Genomic DNA, 18,462 nt, shown 5'->3' on the forward strand with positions numbered 1-18,462 from the left:
TTTAGCTTTGTCCAGAATTAAATATATGATATAATAGTCTAATCAAGCAAAATTTGAGGAATTGAAAATAATCAGAAAGTACTGGTTAACAATAGGAATACTACATAGAAGTAATATACATTATAATTCCATGACCGGACAGCGGAAGAGGCTACCTAACTAATGAATAATCAATTTAGCAATTGTAAACGCGAACTTTGTCATATTACATACATTCGATTCCATGAATTTTTCTTTTTCAACGATTCAGTTTTAAACTAAACACCAAGTCGAGTGCATACGCATCGGCGTTCTAGATAATTTTTTTTTTGTGTTTCTTAAATTTTCCAACGATATTTTTAAGGAACCCATACGCTTTCCCTCAATATTGACGTTGATATAAATTTTTGGTGTTTTATTATTTTTTATTATAGTACATCCGTGTTTTCGTTTCCATTTGTTTGACGATGATAACGTCAGTGAAGTGTGACGATGGTGACATGTTGGAAGCTCAGGTGAACGGAGATAAAAATGGCACCAGCAAGGATGTCGGAATGTTTGAAAAGCAGATCAACAGAGCAAAATTGGATGGGCGTATGGACAAATTCGAAGGATCAACAGGTGCGTTAGTTTTTTTTATTTAAATTATTCAATAATGTAATCACTAGGGACCGGCGGACAAGATGATCGATGATTAAAAAAATGGTTCACTATTGTCAACCATTTTTTTTTGCGCTCCTGCTTTCTCGGACAATGGAGAGGTCTATTGTTATTTTATGGCGGCAACTCTGCGGCGGTGTCGTTTCTTGCATTTCCCAAGAAAAAGGGTTAACTAATATATAAGATTTGTTGTTATTCTTCGGTTTCGAACAGAAATGAGAGTCATTGGAAAAAAAATCCAGACAGTCGTCATCTAATAGCAATCGGGAGGGAGGGGTTTCTTAAAGGGGTTGAGAAAAACTGACTATGTCACGGCTTTGCGGTCTTTAATTGTGCATATAGAAATGCTTTTTATAATTATGTCTTTGTCTTTTTGTCTTTAGTAAGTTAGTCAATTCCGCCGCATGTGATGATAGTCTCCGATAGTCTGAGGCCATGATGTTTTTTGATTAATAATATACGTTTTAAGGTCTGTTCATACCTATCCAGCACGACCCGTATCCTGCAGGTTGTCATGCAAGTGCGGATAGTATTCTTTGGTACATTATATGCACTTATACATACTCCATTCGCGCATGCGCATTTACGCATTCATGCGCGTCCACATATAATGTACTTAAGAATACTGTCCGTACTTGCAGGATACTTGCAGGATTCGTGTCGTGCTGGATAGGTATGAACAGACTTTTAATTGTATTATCAGTGATTAACGACTATTATTTCCAGGTATTTTAGTATTTAACTGAAAATATATACATATTTGTATTGACACATCATAAACACTAATCATATAATTTTGATCAGAATGTAATCTAAAAGCCCTTAAGCTTTAAGCCCATATTTTTTTAAATAAGTTATAACATTATATAATGAAACTCTTTATAATCATGCTCATGTGCATTCAATTAGTTTGGCTAATTTTGTTTAAGCTTTATTTTTCAAAACATTCATATTGCATACTTCATGTGCGAAGGTTTTATAAATAAAGTTAATTAAATATTCATTTACAACTTATTTGGCAAGCATCGTCATACATGATATTACCAACTGCACGTCAACAGCTCGACACAGCACTGCACGGAAAAGACTAGTTCTATTCATACTATACAGCACAGCTCGTTTTCGGCACGTTCATACTTGTTTTGGACGAGTGCAAGGCAAAATCACCTTACATATACATACATTACAGAGCGCGACGATACGGCACAATATTGCTTGCGCTGAGTCAATATTGTCACAATATGACTTTTCAGAAAACATTTAAAATGTACATGGCAGCACTTTCGTTAGTAAGGGGCACTCGCCTCTATTTCGTCACATCATGCGTGTATATTTCAAAATAGAGTGGCCATAAAAACCGTTTCTGCTTGATATGTACGTTTTGGTGACATGTACGTACTGCTGTATAATATAAATAAATCGTGTCGGTTGCTGTTCATATACACATTGCGGAACACATAGAGAGTACTAAATAATATTTATCGTACTGCTGTTTACGTCCAGTCGCCGGCTTAAGCTGTGATGGTATAAAAAAACTTTTGAATGGTATAAAGTGGAACAATTGGAACAATAAAATTCAATTTAATAATGATATTTATTCATTAAAAAAATTTATGTCAATTTTACAAAAAAATCACACGTCGCAAACATCGCATCCAATATTTACCAATGTTGGCCTTGCACGTGATACGTTAATGATACACACATTCGTAAATAAATATTCATAATTTAAATTCGTTTATTGACCTAAAATTAACATACAATACATATGTATTTATGTTCTAGGAAAGAAGCGGAACTGATTGGTAGTACATACATATTATGTGAATTATATATAACGACTTCAATCTTTTTTCAACATCCATTTCTCGATTCAACTACTTCATGAACCTCTACGTCGTTTTATTAAATTGAAAATCGGATAATGCATACGTATGTACGCGATTATATAACATGAATTTTGGATATGACGCGTTTATGCAGATTAAAAATTAATTCACTCTGAAAGGTGAGCCTTGTGAATTTTCGCGAAGAAACTTTAAAATTTGCATAAATTTGGCCTTGTAATGTTTTGGAATCGTTTTGATGAATTGTTTTAATATTTAAAAGTCTTTTGTGTTGAATTTGCTCAAATTTTTCGCAAGATAAATGGATAGAGTTGTAAAGTTGAGCGAATTGCTCGATTCGAACGAGACAGATTGAACAGTTTTTTATGATAACTTATTGGAAAAAAGTTCAATGAGATTTTGTCATTTATTTATTTTATATATTTTTAACGGTATCTTTAAGTCATACTAAAATGGAAATTACTGTTTAAACCGTATCATTATTGCCAAAAATAATAAATTTATTTAAACTCTCCTAAATAAATGTAATATTTTGCATTAGATAAGTACTTAAAAGGGAACGCTTGCATTACATACATTAAAGAATATTTTAATATGGCGATTTTTTTTATTCGAGCGAAATTTGACAAAAATATGTATATATTATGTAACGGTACATACTCACTTAATTTGCGCGAGCAGGATACAACAGGAACAAGAGGAACAGGCTTTTCCTCCCGTATTAATATGCGCGCGCAGAATACGGGAAGAAAAGCCTGTTCCTCTTGTTCCTGTTGTACCCTGCTCGCGCAAATTAAGTGAGTATGTACCGTTTACCATGCACCCTTTTTTTGATCTTTCGACTTAAGATCTTTCGATTTTCGATGTTTGCCTTCCGATATTTGTGTTTTCTGTAATTTAACATTCTATTTTGCATATAAAAACTGTACATATACATACATATATAAAATGCAGTGGTGTCACCCTAATGGTTTCCATGGGTCTCAGGAAACCCGTTGCTAAAAATATTTTTTTTTTCAAAATAACATTTTTGAAAAAAAATTTGGAAACCCCTTGTTCTAAAATTGGGGTGACACCACTGCCTACAAGTGCTTTTTCTATAAAAAAACTATCTAAAAAAAAAACACGTGCCGCATATCTCTCTGTGTGTCTTCACCATAAACCAGGCATGTCAATGATACGGAGCCATAACGTAACTCACTGGCCAAATCACTGTTTGTCAGTAGAGAAGGTTCGAATCCCGGCCGAAATCGAATAATCGTTCATATTCGCGATCTGGGTAATTATTAAAACCCAAATCGACCGTCTTTTGCTAGAATTTGCCGATTTATCTATATTAACCGCTAAGCTAATTTATTTATCTCTTAATTGTTGTGACGAATCCAATAAAATCGGCATCCTCTTCAGTTTCTAGCAAATTTATCGCATATCGAATTTGTTGATATTAAATATGCTTACCCAAATTGTATTTAGAATGTGTTTCTCATAAATTCGTAGTATACAAATAAATGTGATAATAATAGAAGTGGTTTAAGGCATCATAGTGTCGTAAGATTGTGATATGGCTACCGCCATACTTAATTAGTTTCCGCCACAGTCGTGTTTGGTGTTTGGTTTTAGACGTTTGTCTGATAAACATTTTTTCATATTACTCGCAAGATGGGGAAGTGCATCGTTAAAAGTTTACAATTTACACCAAACACGACTGTGACGGAAACTAATATATGAATGTAGTATGGCGATAGCCACACTGCAATCTTACAATGTCTAAAGCCACTTATATTATTATTACATTTCCCTGGTCGTACATACACCTACCATTTAACCAGCAGCATATATCAATGGTTAGCGTGTAACGCTTTCAATTGTGTGGTCACGGGTTCAATCCCCGGCTGTGCTGCTGGCCAGACCTCGGATTTGTGACTATAAGGATTTTGTAAAGTAAAGGTCTGACCGATACGACCCGACACGTCAGTACGCGACCAAATATTGTTTGTATGAAATCGTATGAGACATCACGCACTACGCGTCACGCGACAGAATTGCCTTTTGTATCAACTTTGTCGTGTCGTGACGTGTCGTAGCCGTCGACTGACGCATAGTGCGTTCAGACCTTAAAGTTTGCCAGTATATCTGATTTCATTGAAACAGTTTCAAGAAATTGGTCATTTTTCTCGCAAAATTCGAGTTAAGCTCTGACCGCGCTATGCGTCTGCGACACAAACGGCAGCGTCGTAGTGCGTTATATCTCATACAATTTCATACAAACAATATTTGGCCGCACGCTGCCGTTCGTGTCGCAGACGCATAAGTGCGGTCAGACCTTTAAGAACATCTCGAATTCGCTGATTTACAAAATGCTGCAAATTTTTGTTCATAGATGTCAAGCAAAGTTTGAGTTTTTCAACACCTCAGAATCCATTGATTGACTCGATTACAATAGAGTTACTAACATGTAACCCTATTGTATTGAAATTTTTAGAACTCAGGTACAAAATTTTGACCATAGGTGTCGCCTTGGGGCAACCTGTAATGGCACCTATGTGAGAAATGTATTTATAGTAAAATTCTTAGTATTTCTTGGATAATTTATAGAATAAACACTCCTTTTAGCCTGATTTTATAATTTTTATAACTACAACAAATTGGTTTGTCTTTGATGTTTTTCAGAATTCATTTTGGACCAAAATCCATATTCATCGCCGAAATACGAAGCGGCATATAAGAGGTCGCTGGAAGACCCTGAAGGCTTTTGGGGTGACGTGGGGAAATCGGTTGTGTGGAGCAAACCTTGGGATAAGGTTTTAGACCACACCAACCCCCCTTTCACAAAATGGTAATTTATTTATGTATCGTCGGAACTATAATAAATATATATTGCATATTTTAGATTGAAGCGCGTTTAAATGATGTTGTCTAACAGTGGCGTACTACACAACGACACGGGCGCGTTTAAACAAATTTTTCAATGCATTATTCATGGTATGTTGGAAAAACTGGTTGTGCTTTGACACGCCGGAATGGAAAAGTGAATGAAGCATGAAATCGCCATTTCCGCAAAATTGTTGCCGTCTGGAAAAAAATGTGACGCGTCTTTAGCGAAACGTAAAGGTCAAAACGGACGTACGATTAATTTTACCATTGAAATTCTAATACAATGAAAATGGTTATAAGAAAAGTTTCGTGGACAAACGGAAATTCGAATTGTTGGGTGTTGAATTACTACATAGTATAGGTCAAATGTCCAAGGCTTGGTTGTTTTGCAGCTCCTTTAGTAGAAAATATGTAGTTTATTTTATTTTTGATTGAGATTTTGATTATTTTTGTAATATATAGCATGTAATATATAGCTGGTGAATTATGTAAGAATCTTCAAACTGCTATCTTATCCATCCCAACAAATCATTATCACTTCTTTTTTTACATACCTCCTTTACGTTTCACTTATGTACGATTACAATTCAGGAAAAAGTTTGCCTCTTATCCGATCGTTTTCATACTTTGCCATATTGCTCATTTCGGTCATCAATATAAGTAAATGGATCCTCCGTCATTACGATGGTGCAAAAATATCGTGTAAGACGCGTTTTAAATCTGCCCGGCGAGATAGTCGTTTACGTCTATCCACCGTTTGTTTATTAGTTTTAAAAATAGATGGCGTTAGTAAAATAAAATAATGGTATTTTTATTCAAAATAATAATTTTATTCCAGGATCCTCTCTAGAAATAATTATGAGTATAATATGATATACATATTTGAAAATCTTATACAGTCTGTGTGGCGTGATTTATAAAAAAAAATGATATAAACACACATCAAGCTTGATTTTTTTATTGTATTGATCGATTCTTTCATGTGTATTTTTTCACTTATGATGATAAAAACAGCTGAGCCTTCATTACGATTTCAAGCATCGTACTACAAGTCATATTTCATTTAAGTATCTCATTACGAAAAAAAGCTTAGAGTTATGTATATTTACATACATACATATATGTATATAATATATTCTATTTAAATAGGTATATTAAATATTTCAAAATACAATTCGTATAATCATCAATTAATTTTATAATCATACTAAGAGCTTAACTTAAAAATTATAACATTCACATATTTTTGAGTTAAGCTCTTATGTATTATATATGTATGTTATATTAATAGAACAAAAATATATGTTCTATTCATAAAATCAGAATGATCCCATTTACTAATTATTTCATTTAAGTTATAAGTCTTTTTAAACCCTGATCTATACAGACCTACAGCATTACGTTATTTTATTATTTTGATATATGTAGTTCTATAGAATTGTGTAGATATGTATGTATGTAAATATGTTTAAATATCTATATTAAAGGTACCTACATACATACATATGTACATATGAGGCTTGCTAGACTATAATGTTTCAAGTGCCAGATAATTAAGTTTTTAATTAAAAACATAAATTCATTCTTGCGACATTTTTTAATACACTATAATTCTTCTGCCATGTATTATAATCATTCAATGAGCAATCAATAGATATTAGATATTATAAAAATACATACATATATAAAAAGAGCAAAATGTTTCAAGAGCCATAAAAACGTTGTTTGTATCACTTTCATGATAATAAATGGACAACTTACATACATATATAGCGTTGTCTCTCTCATCTCTTAGACATTAACTCTGATCATAGTGGGTGAAGATATCATCATATTTTTGGTGCTAATCATCTCTTTAGCTATATTCATCCACTTAAAATTAAACTGACAGTACATACAAGTGAGAGTGGAACTAATACTTACAACGTTATGACTTGTTACTTCAAATTTCTACCCCTAGGAGGTGGCATTTCAATTTTTTAAGGGTGCAAGTAAAGAGCCACATATACACTGCAAATTACGAATATAACATATTTGACCCTATGTATATATACATAGACATACAAGTTGTTTGTTTCTGAGAAACCGCTTTGGCAGACAAATTGGTAAAAACGTGTTTGTGGGTGAAATCTACAAACCTGTATTCACTTTAATTGGAATCTCGATATTATTCGTGTAGTTTGTGCTAATTTTGAAGAATCTCGTTCAAATATTCATAGTTTTATTTCGATCAAGGTACGTCGGTGGAGAATTGAACGCTTGCTATAATGCTGTGGATCGTCATGTCCTTGCAGGACGTGGAGACAGGACAGCCCTCATCCATGACAGTCCTTTAACCCAGGTGATAAGGAAGGTCACATACAATCAACTATTGGATCAGGTAAATTTTATGTTAAATTTTATCTCGTTATGTATTTTAATTTAAAAATCCATTTCATAAATAAATATGTAATCACTGTACATCAGTCAATTACATCATACTTATTTTGAAGTATAAAAGGCTCTAAAAATACATCGTTATTTTGAGCTAAAATTATAAGGGTTTCATAACGATAATGAGCTCGATTGAGTTTTGTGTAGGTACTTGGTCGTGGGCGTAATGCGATTTTTCAATGGCTGCTCCGTTTAATTTCAACTTTTCGCGGTCGTACAAGGTTTTTTCGATTCTATTCAAGTACGTACATACATATATGTCAAGTACTGATTGCATCTCGAGAATCCCCGGGGATTCTCTACAAATCCAATTGTTCCTGTTCAATTTAATCGTGTTGTTTACCACACACAAGCCATTCCATTATTGCACAGAGATATATAACATGTCATAACGTATTTACTTTTGAAACTCAGTCTAAATTTTTCATTGTATTATATAAAGCTCTATTCGTAAAGTGCACATTTGTAAAATGTGAGAAGTGAAGTCTACAAATTGAATTGAATTTTGTAATACAATTACTGATTTTTGTCACCCCTTATATGTATAATGACACGTACAATGAGTACCTACTTACGTACATACATACATACATATATCGTATGCACTGTAAGATGGTTCACAGTTCAGCGTTTTTTAAATAATATATGTAATATAATGTACAATCATTCCGAAAGAGACTTTGTATGTATGTATGTTTGTTTGGGTCGTAGATTCCGTGACGTTCAATTTAATAAAAAAACAAATGAATATTCAAATAAATTGAAATAAAATGTTTACTATTAAATTGGCCATGTTTAAGCGGTTTATATTACAAATACCGAGCGAAGTCGGGTAAAACCACAAGAACATATATAATATGTGAACATATATAAAAGCAAATATCGGAAGGCAAAGATCGAAAATCGAAAGATCTTAAGTCGAAAAATCAAAAAAAATGGTAAACGGTACTATGCATATATAATATATATCAGGGGCATGCGGTGAAATTATCTCTCTTTTTGTCATACAGCGTTGTTTAATGTGCGCGCACAGGATACGGGAGGAAAAGCCTGTTCCTCTTGTTCCTGTTGTATCCTGCTCGCACAAATTAAGTGAGGATGTACGACGGGGGGAGAGAGAGTTTTACCGCACGCCACTGATATATATACTAACCGTTTTTCATATGTATGCATGGTAGACGAAAATTTTCGATTTTTTAACATTCGGTGCGGTGACGGTCACCCATAATATGTATATTGGATAATTACATATTTTGACAAATTTTAATACGTATAAAATTATTTGTCTTTAATACTGACTTTTACGTAGTAGTGCACCTATTCTGATACTCGCAGGAGAAAACTATATTTTATAATATTTTTTAAACTATATTTATGTATGTACATACATATATAGACGTAGATTTATCTAACCGAACACAGAGTTGGGGGTTCAGTGGGGACTTGGGAAAAAGCCATTAGCCAAAAGCCATTTATATTCAATAGTCATAATAATTTGGACCAGGCTATAGATATTGTATTTAAAAATCAGGGCGTTTTTTTCCCACATATGTAATGCGGTGGAATGACGTTCCGGCACCTTTTTATCTCAGCATTTTTCATGTTTCAAACGAATATTCTATATAATATAATTTGAATATTATCTTTTCCAATAAAAAACATGACAAGAAGTGAGTTCCGGCACCTTTTTGTTAAAAAATAAAGCCCTGGTATGAATTAATATAATAAGATACCTAAATTTTAATCTTTCTTATAGTCATAATTACAGTTGATATCTTCAATGTATTTTTGTATGCATTTACTTGAAGCCCAACGTATTGATTATTGTTTTAAAAATAATGCATACATTATTTTTGTATGTATCTAGTATCAATTACACTGTTCGACAAATGACGACTTTTTTTTGGTTCAGAGACGAGATACGACTTTTCTTATACATACATAGATCTATGCCCAGTGAACACGAATCTGGTAATAAAAAATGTTGATTAGTTCGAGATTCGGAGATATACGTATGTGTTTTTTAAAACGCTCGATTTTTTTATATCTTGGTGTTGTTCGGTCGATGTCTCAAAATCTGTCAATTTCCTGTTCAAAACAAATATTGGAATCTATAGTCGGGTATTTTATCTTTCATTTGTAGTACTTTTTAGCTTTCAAATCTCTCTAAATAGTCGTCCAGTTCAAATCAAAAGTCAAAAGTACGTATTTTCACTTGAGATTTTTTCCCACTGTTAATACTATTTTATATTAAGCTTTTTCTATTGGGATATGTTTATTGGGATAGTGTTCTGGCCACACTATTTTTTCATTAGATTCGTGTTTACTTGGCATAGATCTATAAGAAAAGTCATATCTCGTCTCTGAACCAGTATGTTTCAAATGTATTCATTTTCGATTTGATTATAAATTTAAAAAGATTCTGTAAAAAATTGTAGGTGTCACACATAGCAGGAGCTCTAGCTTCATTAGGAGTCAACAAAGGTGACAGTGTTTTGATATACATGCCACTAATTCCCGAAGCAGTTGTATCAATGCTTGCCACTGCAAGATTAGGAGCCGTCCATTCCGTTGTCTTTGGAGGTAATTCTTCCATAAACAATATGCCAAACTGTATACATTCGAATGGAATATATTCATGGCATTTTCAGGATTTGCAGCGAGAGAACTGTGCGCTCGTATTGAGCACGCCCAACCCAAGGTCATCATTGCGGCCAGCTGCGGAGTAGAACCCAATAAGATAGTCAAGTATGAAGATATTATATTATACACATTCAATCCTCGAATTGGTACATTGACACTAATTGTAATATAATTTCAGATATAAAGATATTTTGAACGATGCTTTGGCACGTTCATCGCATTTGCCAAACAAGTGCATCATTTTCCAGCGTCACAAAACACACACGTGCAAACTGGAGCCGGACATAGATGTGGATTGGAATGAAGCCATCAAAACAGATCCACATATGTGTGTTCCCGTGGAAGCTAACGAACCACTCTATATTTTATACACTTCTGGCACAACGGGTTCGTAATTTTAGCTCAAAAATTTATGGATCGGTTCACAAACACGCTCAATGTACATACATAGCTATTGATTACATTATATATTAACTTCATTTTTAAAGTTAAGCTGAGGCTGTATTAAATTCCACTCAAATTTAGCATTCATTTCATTACACATTGAGTTAAATTTACATACATGTATTGTATTAAGGCTAATTATGTACATTAATTTTACAATCATTACTTTTATATATAATCATATCATATCATATGTATATGTATTATAATATCGCTATTCTGTGTGTCTGTGTAAAATAACGCTCGCCGTACTATAAGGGCGCGATCACACCGCGAGGGATGCGGTATGCTGTACGTGGGATATATTTTTTAGATAATTTTAAACATACAAAAAAAATATTTCGTATACGCGGTATCGTGCGGTATATACATGGGATCGTCTGTTCATTGGAGCGGTCTCGTTGAAATTCTATAGAATTGTTTATACTAACTTGACGGTGATATATACCAATTCGACCCTTCGGCCGGAGCTTGACATTCTTCACGTGCAACAAGTGCAACAATGCACATCTGTTACCGAAAAAAATCCATTGTCATCTAAAAACGGAATTCTTTTCCGTTTCTACTTATCTAGTATAATATGGGATACACCGTTATCGATCACTGTCAAGCTCCGTCCGAAGGGTCGAATTGGTATATATCACCGTCAAGTTAGTATAAACAATTCTATAGAATTTCAACGAAACCGCTCCAATGAATAGACGATCCCGTGTATATACCGCACGATACCGCGTATATGAAATATTTTATTTTGTATGTTTAAAACTATCTAAAAAAATATATCCCACGTACAGCATACCGCATCCCTCGCTGTGTGATCGCGCCCTAATAGACGTTTCGATCCGACATACATGTACGCCGATTCGACATACATACATATAACAAAAGAAAAAAAACTTCTATATATAATATATATATATATATATATATATATATATATACTGTTTGCTACCAATGTTTCCTCTAGGCTAATAGACGGCGCTAAGTCTCTGAGCATTTACCACCACCTATTGAAAATGTATTTAATTAATTAATTAATTAATTCATTTTTCTATTGGTGTTTTATATTGTTTATATAATATGTTTATAGATAGGTAGTTTTTACCATTTTTTTCATATTAGACAATTAAATATAAATATTAAATTAAATATATTTAAAAGGTATTTGAAACAAATTCGACGGCGTGCGGATCGAATACAGGATCGACAAATTTCTTTTAAATTTTTTTTAACCCTTTGATTGCTGACGTCTTTTCTGTTAAAAGCCCGCCACGCTGAAAATTTCACCAACATTTCCAACTAGAATTATTTAGAAATCCATTAGAAATCCAATAGAAATCAGCTATAGAAATTGTAGCTAATCCAAACAAACCCGAGATAGCTACCGCCGAAACCCTAGATAACTACCTCTAATATAACTTGCAACAATATAAAATAATAAAAAAACAAGTCTATTAATGAATGTTTTTTTCTAAAACTAGTTCCATCTTCTTCATTGTTGTTAAAATGTAATCCTCACAATCTAAATGCCAAGCCACAATCTAAAATACTCAGCAGTAAAAATTCAGAAATCCCGGTGTAAACCAGTCTTTATAAACATTGACATGGATTACACTGCCCATTTTTTTTCAATGCTACCTGAAAAAGCTTAGCGGGTAGTATTCTTTTTTATTTTTTACATACTCAAAATACAACGCCTATCGGCGTATTTCAGGATCATGGACTTGTTGGCAAAACGCCGATCGGCGTTGGTCAGCATTCAAAGGGTTAATAACTTAATATTCTAACACTCATGCGATGATATTTCATCGGGCGCAACACTAGTATTGTAATATTACTGACTTCCAAGTATACATATAAAGAAAGAAAATTGCATATAAAATATAGAAAATTGTTTTAACAGATAAACCAAAAGGTATTCAAAGGCCGACTGGAGGACACATAGCCACATTGACATGGACGATGAGCAATATCTACGGAATAAAGGACACGGACGTGTGGTGGGCTGCGTCAGATCTTGGATGGGTCGTAGGACACTCTTACATTTGCTATGGTCCTCTACTTTTCGGTATTACGTGTGTCATGTACGAGGGTAAGCCCGACAGAACACCGGATCCTGGACAATATTTTCGGTATTTAAACACTCGATGAAATATCTGCCGAAGAAGTGACTGAATTTCCTATTATATAATAGATATTATTACATATTATTTTAGAATTATACATCAGCACCAGGTCAATGCGATATTCACGATTCCGACAGCGTTCCGTGTCATAAGGAGGGAAGATCCTGAAATGCGATTCGGTCGCAAATATTCTACCAAGTCTTTGAGGAATGTTTTTGTCGCCGGTGAACATTGCGATGATGAAACTAAGGTTTTTAATTTGTCCTTAAAAGAAAATATTCAATATTTGGATCCGTGTACATATGAGTAAATTTTGATCACAAATTGATATATTTTGTGTATAATGTTAAAGTAAACCTATAAATTTCAATTACCTGAAAGGGAAACGTACATTATATTTCTTTTTATACTAAAAGCTTCCTTGATCGGGTTTTCACATTATTTTTTCATTAAATTAACCTTTTAAATGTAACACGGCAGAGATATGGTTCTGGAGAGTTGGAGGTAAATTATACTTTGGATGCATGTGACTCCAGGTCGATCGTGTCCGAATTTGATCAGAGTTTTCCAATTTATCTGATTTCATTGTTGAAACGGTTCCTGCCCCAATTGCTCACCAACTAGGGTTTCTGAAAACCCGGGTTTTCAAAACCCGACGGATTTGGGTCCAATATTTTGAAACTTCCAGATTTTAAATTTAAATTTTTTTTATTTTGTTTCATTATAAAAATTCTGGAAAAATATTATAGAAGGTGATAAAACACATAATGCAAAAATATAGGCAAAATTACAATTAATTTTTAATTTTATTTTGTTTTCCTAATTTTAACATTAAACGGTACGCTTTTGTGTCTTTTAAAAAGAGAAAATTCTTGTTTTAAATTCCCAAAATGATTAGTTTTCTTTTCATTCGGATTTTCTGCGTTTTTCAGAATTAAATTTAATTCCACTTCCATTATCATTGCTGTATCATTATCTTCGATTAATACAGATTCTTGAAAATCGTCCGCGAAATTGGTTTGATATGTACACTGTACATGGGTAATGTTCTAAATTTTGCCAAATTTCAGTACGCCGTATCGTTTTCGGTATTTATTTTCAGTATTTGCAAAATCCGTTCCATTGTTCGCAGTTTTCTCAGAAATCACAAGTCGTAAAATCAAGTTCTCGAATAAATAAGGTCATACACGAATCATGTACACGCAGAATCTATACATAACACATAAATATTTAGATATTTTCAATGTATCGACTGAAAATCATCTTGAATTTTTACGTTAATACTCGAAAATTTAAATACCCGGATCTGGCGGGTTTTGATTTTATTTTGAAGCCCGGATCCCGAATCCGGGTTTTTAAGATATTACCCGGTCGAGTCCAGAAACCCTTTCACCAACCCTCTATTTTTCAACTCTGTAGTACATATGTACATATGTATGTAAAAGCCAGCAGCATGTCTCGGTGGTTGGGCTTTTGCCTAGCGCCGAGAGGTCACCGGGTTCGATTCCGTGAGTTGACCTCGATTGAAAAGAATTTATTCTGAGTTATCTGTAATGCTGCTGGTCAGACTTTGATATTTAAGACTCCAAGTCGATCGTTTTCTATCAGAGTTTGTCGATTTTTCTGAGTTCAATGTTGAAACGGTTCCTCTATTAAATTGGCTAAAAACCCACCCTACCCACTGTCACCAGTATTTGAGTATGATTTATGTACAAAATTCATAGATGTCTCGTTAATTTCGAGGTTTTCAGTGTCTCGTAATTCAGCGACTTACGTAATAAAAATGCTGTATTGTTTGTAATTGGCCAGGAAGGCGCATTGGGGTTTACCTGTTGGCCTATCTGGTATATACACATGTATATATGTATGTAAAATATGTAAAACTTTGGCCATGTGTCGTCTTGGGGAAACCTGTAATGGCACCATGGTAGATATAAAAAAAATAAATGCTGCATAATCAGAGAGATGTAATAATAATAGAGGGGCCCTTACGAATAAATAATTGTTGTCAATTTTACGCGGTACGTCTCTATAAATACGCTACATCGCACGGAATACAATCGGAACAATTTACTTATAAAAATGTATCCCATTGTGAGTTTTTGAATGTATTGTGCAATTTTTACCGATGCTTGCCCATCTTGCGAGTAATATAAACAAACAGAGAAGTTTTTATCGGACATACATACGATGAGCACCAAGCGTCAAATACGACTGATGCTAAAATTATTTAGATCTGTCCGTGGACAGAATGTCACTTGACAACAAAAGAACACCTAAAGCCACTTCTATTAATATTACATTTCTCTGTGTATAATGAATCATTTATGTGTGTACAAATGTATGTAGTTCCATTACAGATCCATATAATTTCCAAAACATTGGTTAAAATTTTAGAAAAAAAAAATAGGAAATATTTAAGTTTTAATTGAATTTGCATTTTAATCATATTTCCATTACAAAAGTTACATAAAAATGTAAATAATTTGTGAGGGGAACAAATAATTTTTCCATTTTTCTGTCAATGCCTTTTCTTTGGTGTGTTAGTTTAGAGATGCTTAAAAATGCAATTGATTAAGAGGGCTGTACACCCGAAACCTTAATTTTGTTGCCGTTCCTTTCTTCGATATATATATTGAGTGAATGTATATATTGAATGAATTCGACAATATATATATATTGAGTGAATGCGACAGTTGCGCTTCAACCAGATAAAACGTATTTTAAATTGACAAAATCGAGGTTTCGTATTCTCCTATTTTCTCCTCCAAAACTGTACCAATTTTTAAAAAAAATTCATCATCGGTATGAGAAAGATATTTTCTGTGTAACTATGCGCGTATTTTTTTTTTAAATCTACCGTTAAATAAGCACGCTGGACTCTTTTCGTGGGTGTAAAAAAGAGGCGATTTTATTGATGTTTGGCGGCTCCTAGCTCCTATAAAAAATAACTAATCAAAAAAATAAAACGATAGATGCAACCCAATGGTTGATATCCATAGCATATTAAAAAATAATTTCTCTAGTGCCATAATTGAGGAAGGGAGAAGTCTAATACGTTTGTATGGACAAGGCGCTGGTGTCCAGCCCTCTTAAGAATGTGCTTTAATATTTTATTGATTTTACTTAACAAAATATTTGTTTAAAATTTACAGACATGGGCCGAGAGAGTGTTCAAAGTTCCAATCTTAAACCACTGGTGGCAAACTGAAACAGGACATGCAATAACAGCCACATGTCTCGGCCTCGTACCGATGAAAATGCCAGCACCTAAATTTTCAGCAGGAATGCCGGTTCCAGGATACAACAGTAGAGATTCCGATTTAACGCAAAATAAATCCATGAAACAATTAAATAATAAACGAATCACATTTCAGTCCAAGTCTTGAGAGCAGATGGCTCAAACGCCAAACCGAACGAACTAGGCAGAATTGCCATAAAATTACCGCTACCGCCAGGAACAGCTTCAACTCTCTTTAAAGCAGATGATCGTTTCCGACAAGTTTACTTTTCTAGATTTGATGTAAGTCCGAATTTCAAATACATACATATGTAAACCTATTGAATTTTTTCAAATGAATTGAATTCACCAGGGTTACTATGATACAATGGACGCAGGATACGCTGATGAATTTGGACACATCTATGTAACAGCACGAGACGATGACGTTATCAACGTGGCCGGTCATCGCTTATCGACCAGTGCTATAGAAGATGTTGTACTCGCTCATCCAGATGTATGCGATGCATCTGTGATGGGAGTACCGGAACCGACAAAGGGAGAAATTCCACTATGCCTATTCGTAATGAGAGCAAGTGAGTACAAACTTTATCATATATATGTATGTATATTGTAATATACCTAATATAATTTGAAATTATAATTTTTGTTTTTTAGATGCTAATAAGAATGAATCCGAGATTACGAATGATTTGATTAAGATGGTTAGGGAATTGATTGGTCCGATTGCTTCGTTTAATAAAGCAGCCGCCGTTGCCGGTTTGCCGAGGACTCGCTCTGGAAAGACTCTGCGCAAATCCATTGCCGATCTGTCCAGGAACAAGTTGGTGCAACTGCCGGGAACCATAGAAGATCCCAGCGTTTACAAAGACATCAAGAGAGTACTGCGAGAGCTCGGTTATGCAAAGAACGCTCCGGATCCTTTATTATAAATGACAGTAATTCAATGTAGGCAAAAAATATATAGATATACTGTGATTATAAATATCAATTTGAACTGTGTAGTAATAAATGTGTAAGGTTAATTTATTTTGTATTAAAATATTTTTTTATGTTGTTATGCTATATATTTTTTTCAATTGTTTTAGTTTGCTTTATTATTACATTACTTTTAAAACAAATGAATTTTTTTCAAAATTTACAAGAAACATATGTTCAGAAGTCGTTTTAGTGCTTCCCAATTACTTTCATGTCACGACCCCCTAAATCTGAAAGAATTAATTCCCGGCTCCTAAAAATTTTTTTTTTTCTAGCTAAAAGGTTTATTTGGCAGTAATTATTACAATTATAATACACATATTTATATTCAGCACAAAATTATAGGAACTTGCTTAAAAACATTTTTTTTAAATAAAAACTATACACACATGAAACAATTTAATGCGATAGATGAGGTCGCACGTTTTTACATAACAAATCGATATCGGGTTCAATGTCAGAAATGTTAACTCGCAAAGTATCTTCCAAAGTCTCCGTGGAAAGGCATGACCTTTGCTTATTTATTAATATAAGTAATGACGAAAATGCTTTTTCGCATTGGTACGTATTCGCGAAAGGATCAAGAGTTATCAGGGCTTCTTTTCCAATAGCGGGATATTAACCAAAATTCTGAAATACTTTTTTCATTAAATTCCACTTCAAGCAAATTATCTGATCTGATAACGATCAACTTTTCTTGGGCTGTCCACGTAATATGATCATATTTTAAGGACTTGGCAAATGGTGTTTTTATCTAATTGTTCCTTTCATCCTAATTCAAGTTTGGGAAATGTTTTTTGAAAAATAGTATCCATTCGGCCATGTGATCAAGTATAACATTTTTCACTGAAGTCGACAGTGATATTTCATTATTCGTGAGAAAATCATTCAAACACGAAAACATCTCCGTGCATCCTTGACTAATACCTTTTGACCACAAAGAAAGTTTTCATATAATGTGTTATTATTTAACAGACTTAATTATATACATTCCCTAAATATGTAAGTGGAAAAATATTCATAAATGAATATTTGTAATTTCAAATGAATATTTTCGCAGCCCCCGCGAGAAATCCTATTGACCCTAGCGACCCCCAATTTGGGAAGCATTGTTCTATCGTATATGAACATTTATGAATTTTTGTTAGATTTTGAAGTTCATTTGAAAGTTGTGAAATGGTACAATAAATTTGTACAAGACAGAATACAGTACTTCATATTCTCATTTAGAAATAGA

At 33.6% G+C, this 18,462-nt stretch overlaps 1 protein-coding gene across 1 annotated transcript; it reads left to right on the forward strand.

Annotated features, from left to right (window-relative positions):
* Positions 1-248: 248 nt before the first annotated feature.
* LOC143920931 (acyl-CoA synthetase short-chain family member 3, mitochondrial) lies at positions 249-17,405 on the forward strand. Its single transcript, XM_077443968.1, has 12 exons — positions 249-600; positions 5,157-5,322; positions 7,596-7,740; positions 10,232-10,376; positions 10,445-10,541; positions 10,615-10,823; positions 12,784-13,012; positions 13,097-13,256; positions 16,162-16,315; positions 16,384-16,529; positions 16,600-16,822; positions 16,905-17,405. The coding sequence occupies exons 1-12, from the start codon at positions 447-449 to the stop codon at positions 17,177-17,179; spliced, it is 2,103 nt and encodes a 700-aa protein (XP_077300094.1). The 5' UTR covers positions 249-446; the 3' UTR covers positions 17,180-17,405.
* Positions 17,406-18,462: the final 1,057 nt, after the last annotated feature.

The sequence above is a fragment of the Arctopsyche grandis genome, chromosome 13, assembly GCF_051622035.1.
Source record: "Arctopsyche grandis isolate Sample6627 chromosome 13, ASM5162203v2, whole genome shotgun sequence".
Taxonomy (NCBI): domain Eukaryota; kingdom Metazoa; phylum Arthropoda; class Insecta; order Trichoptera; family Hydropsychidae; genus Arctopsyche; species Arctopsyche grandis.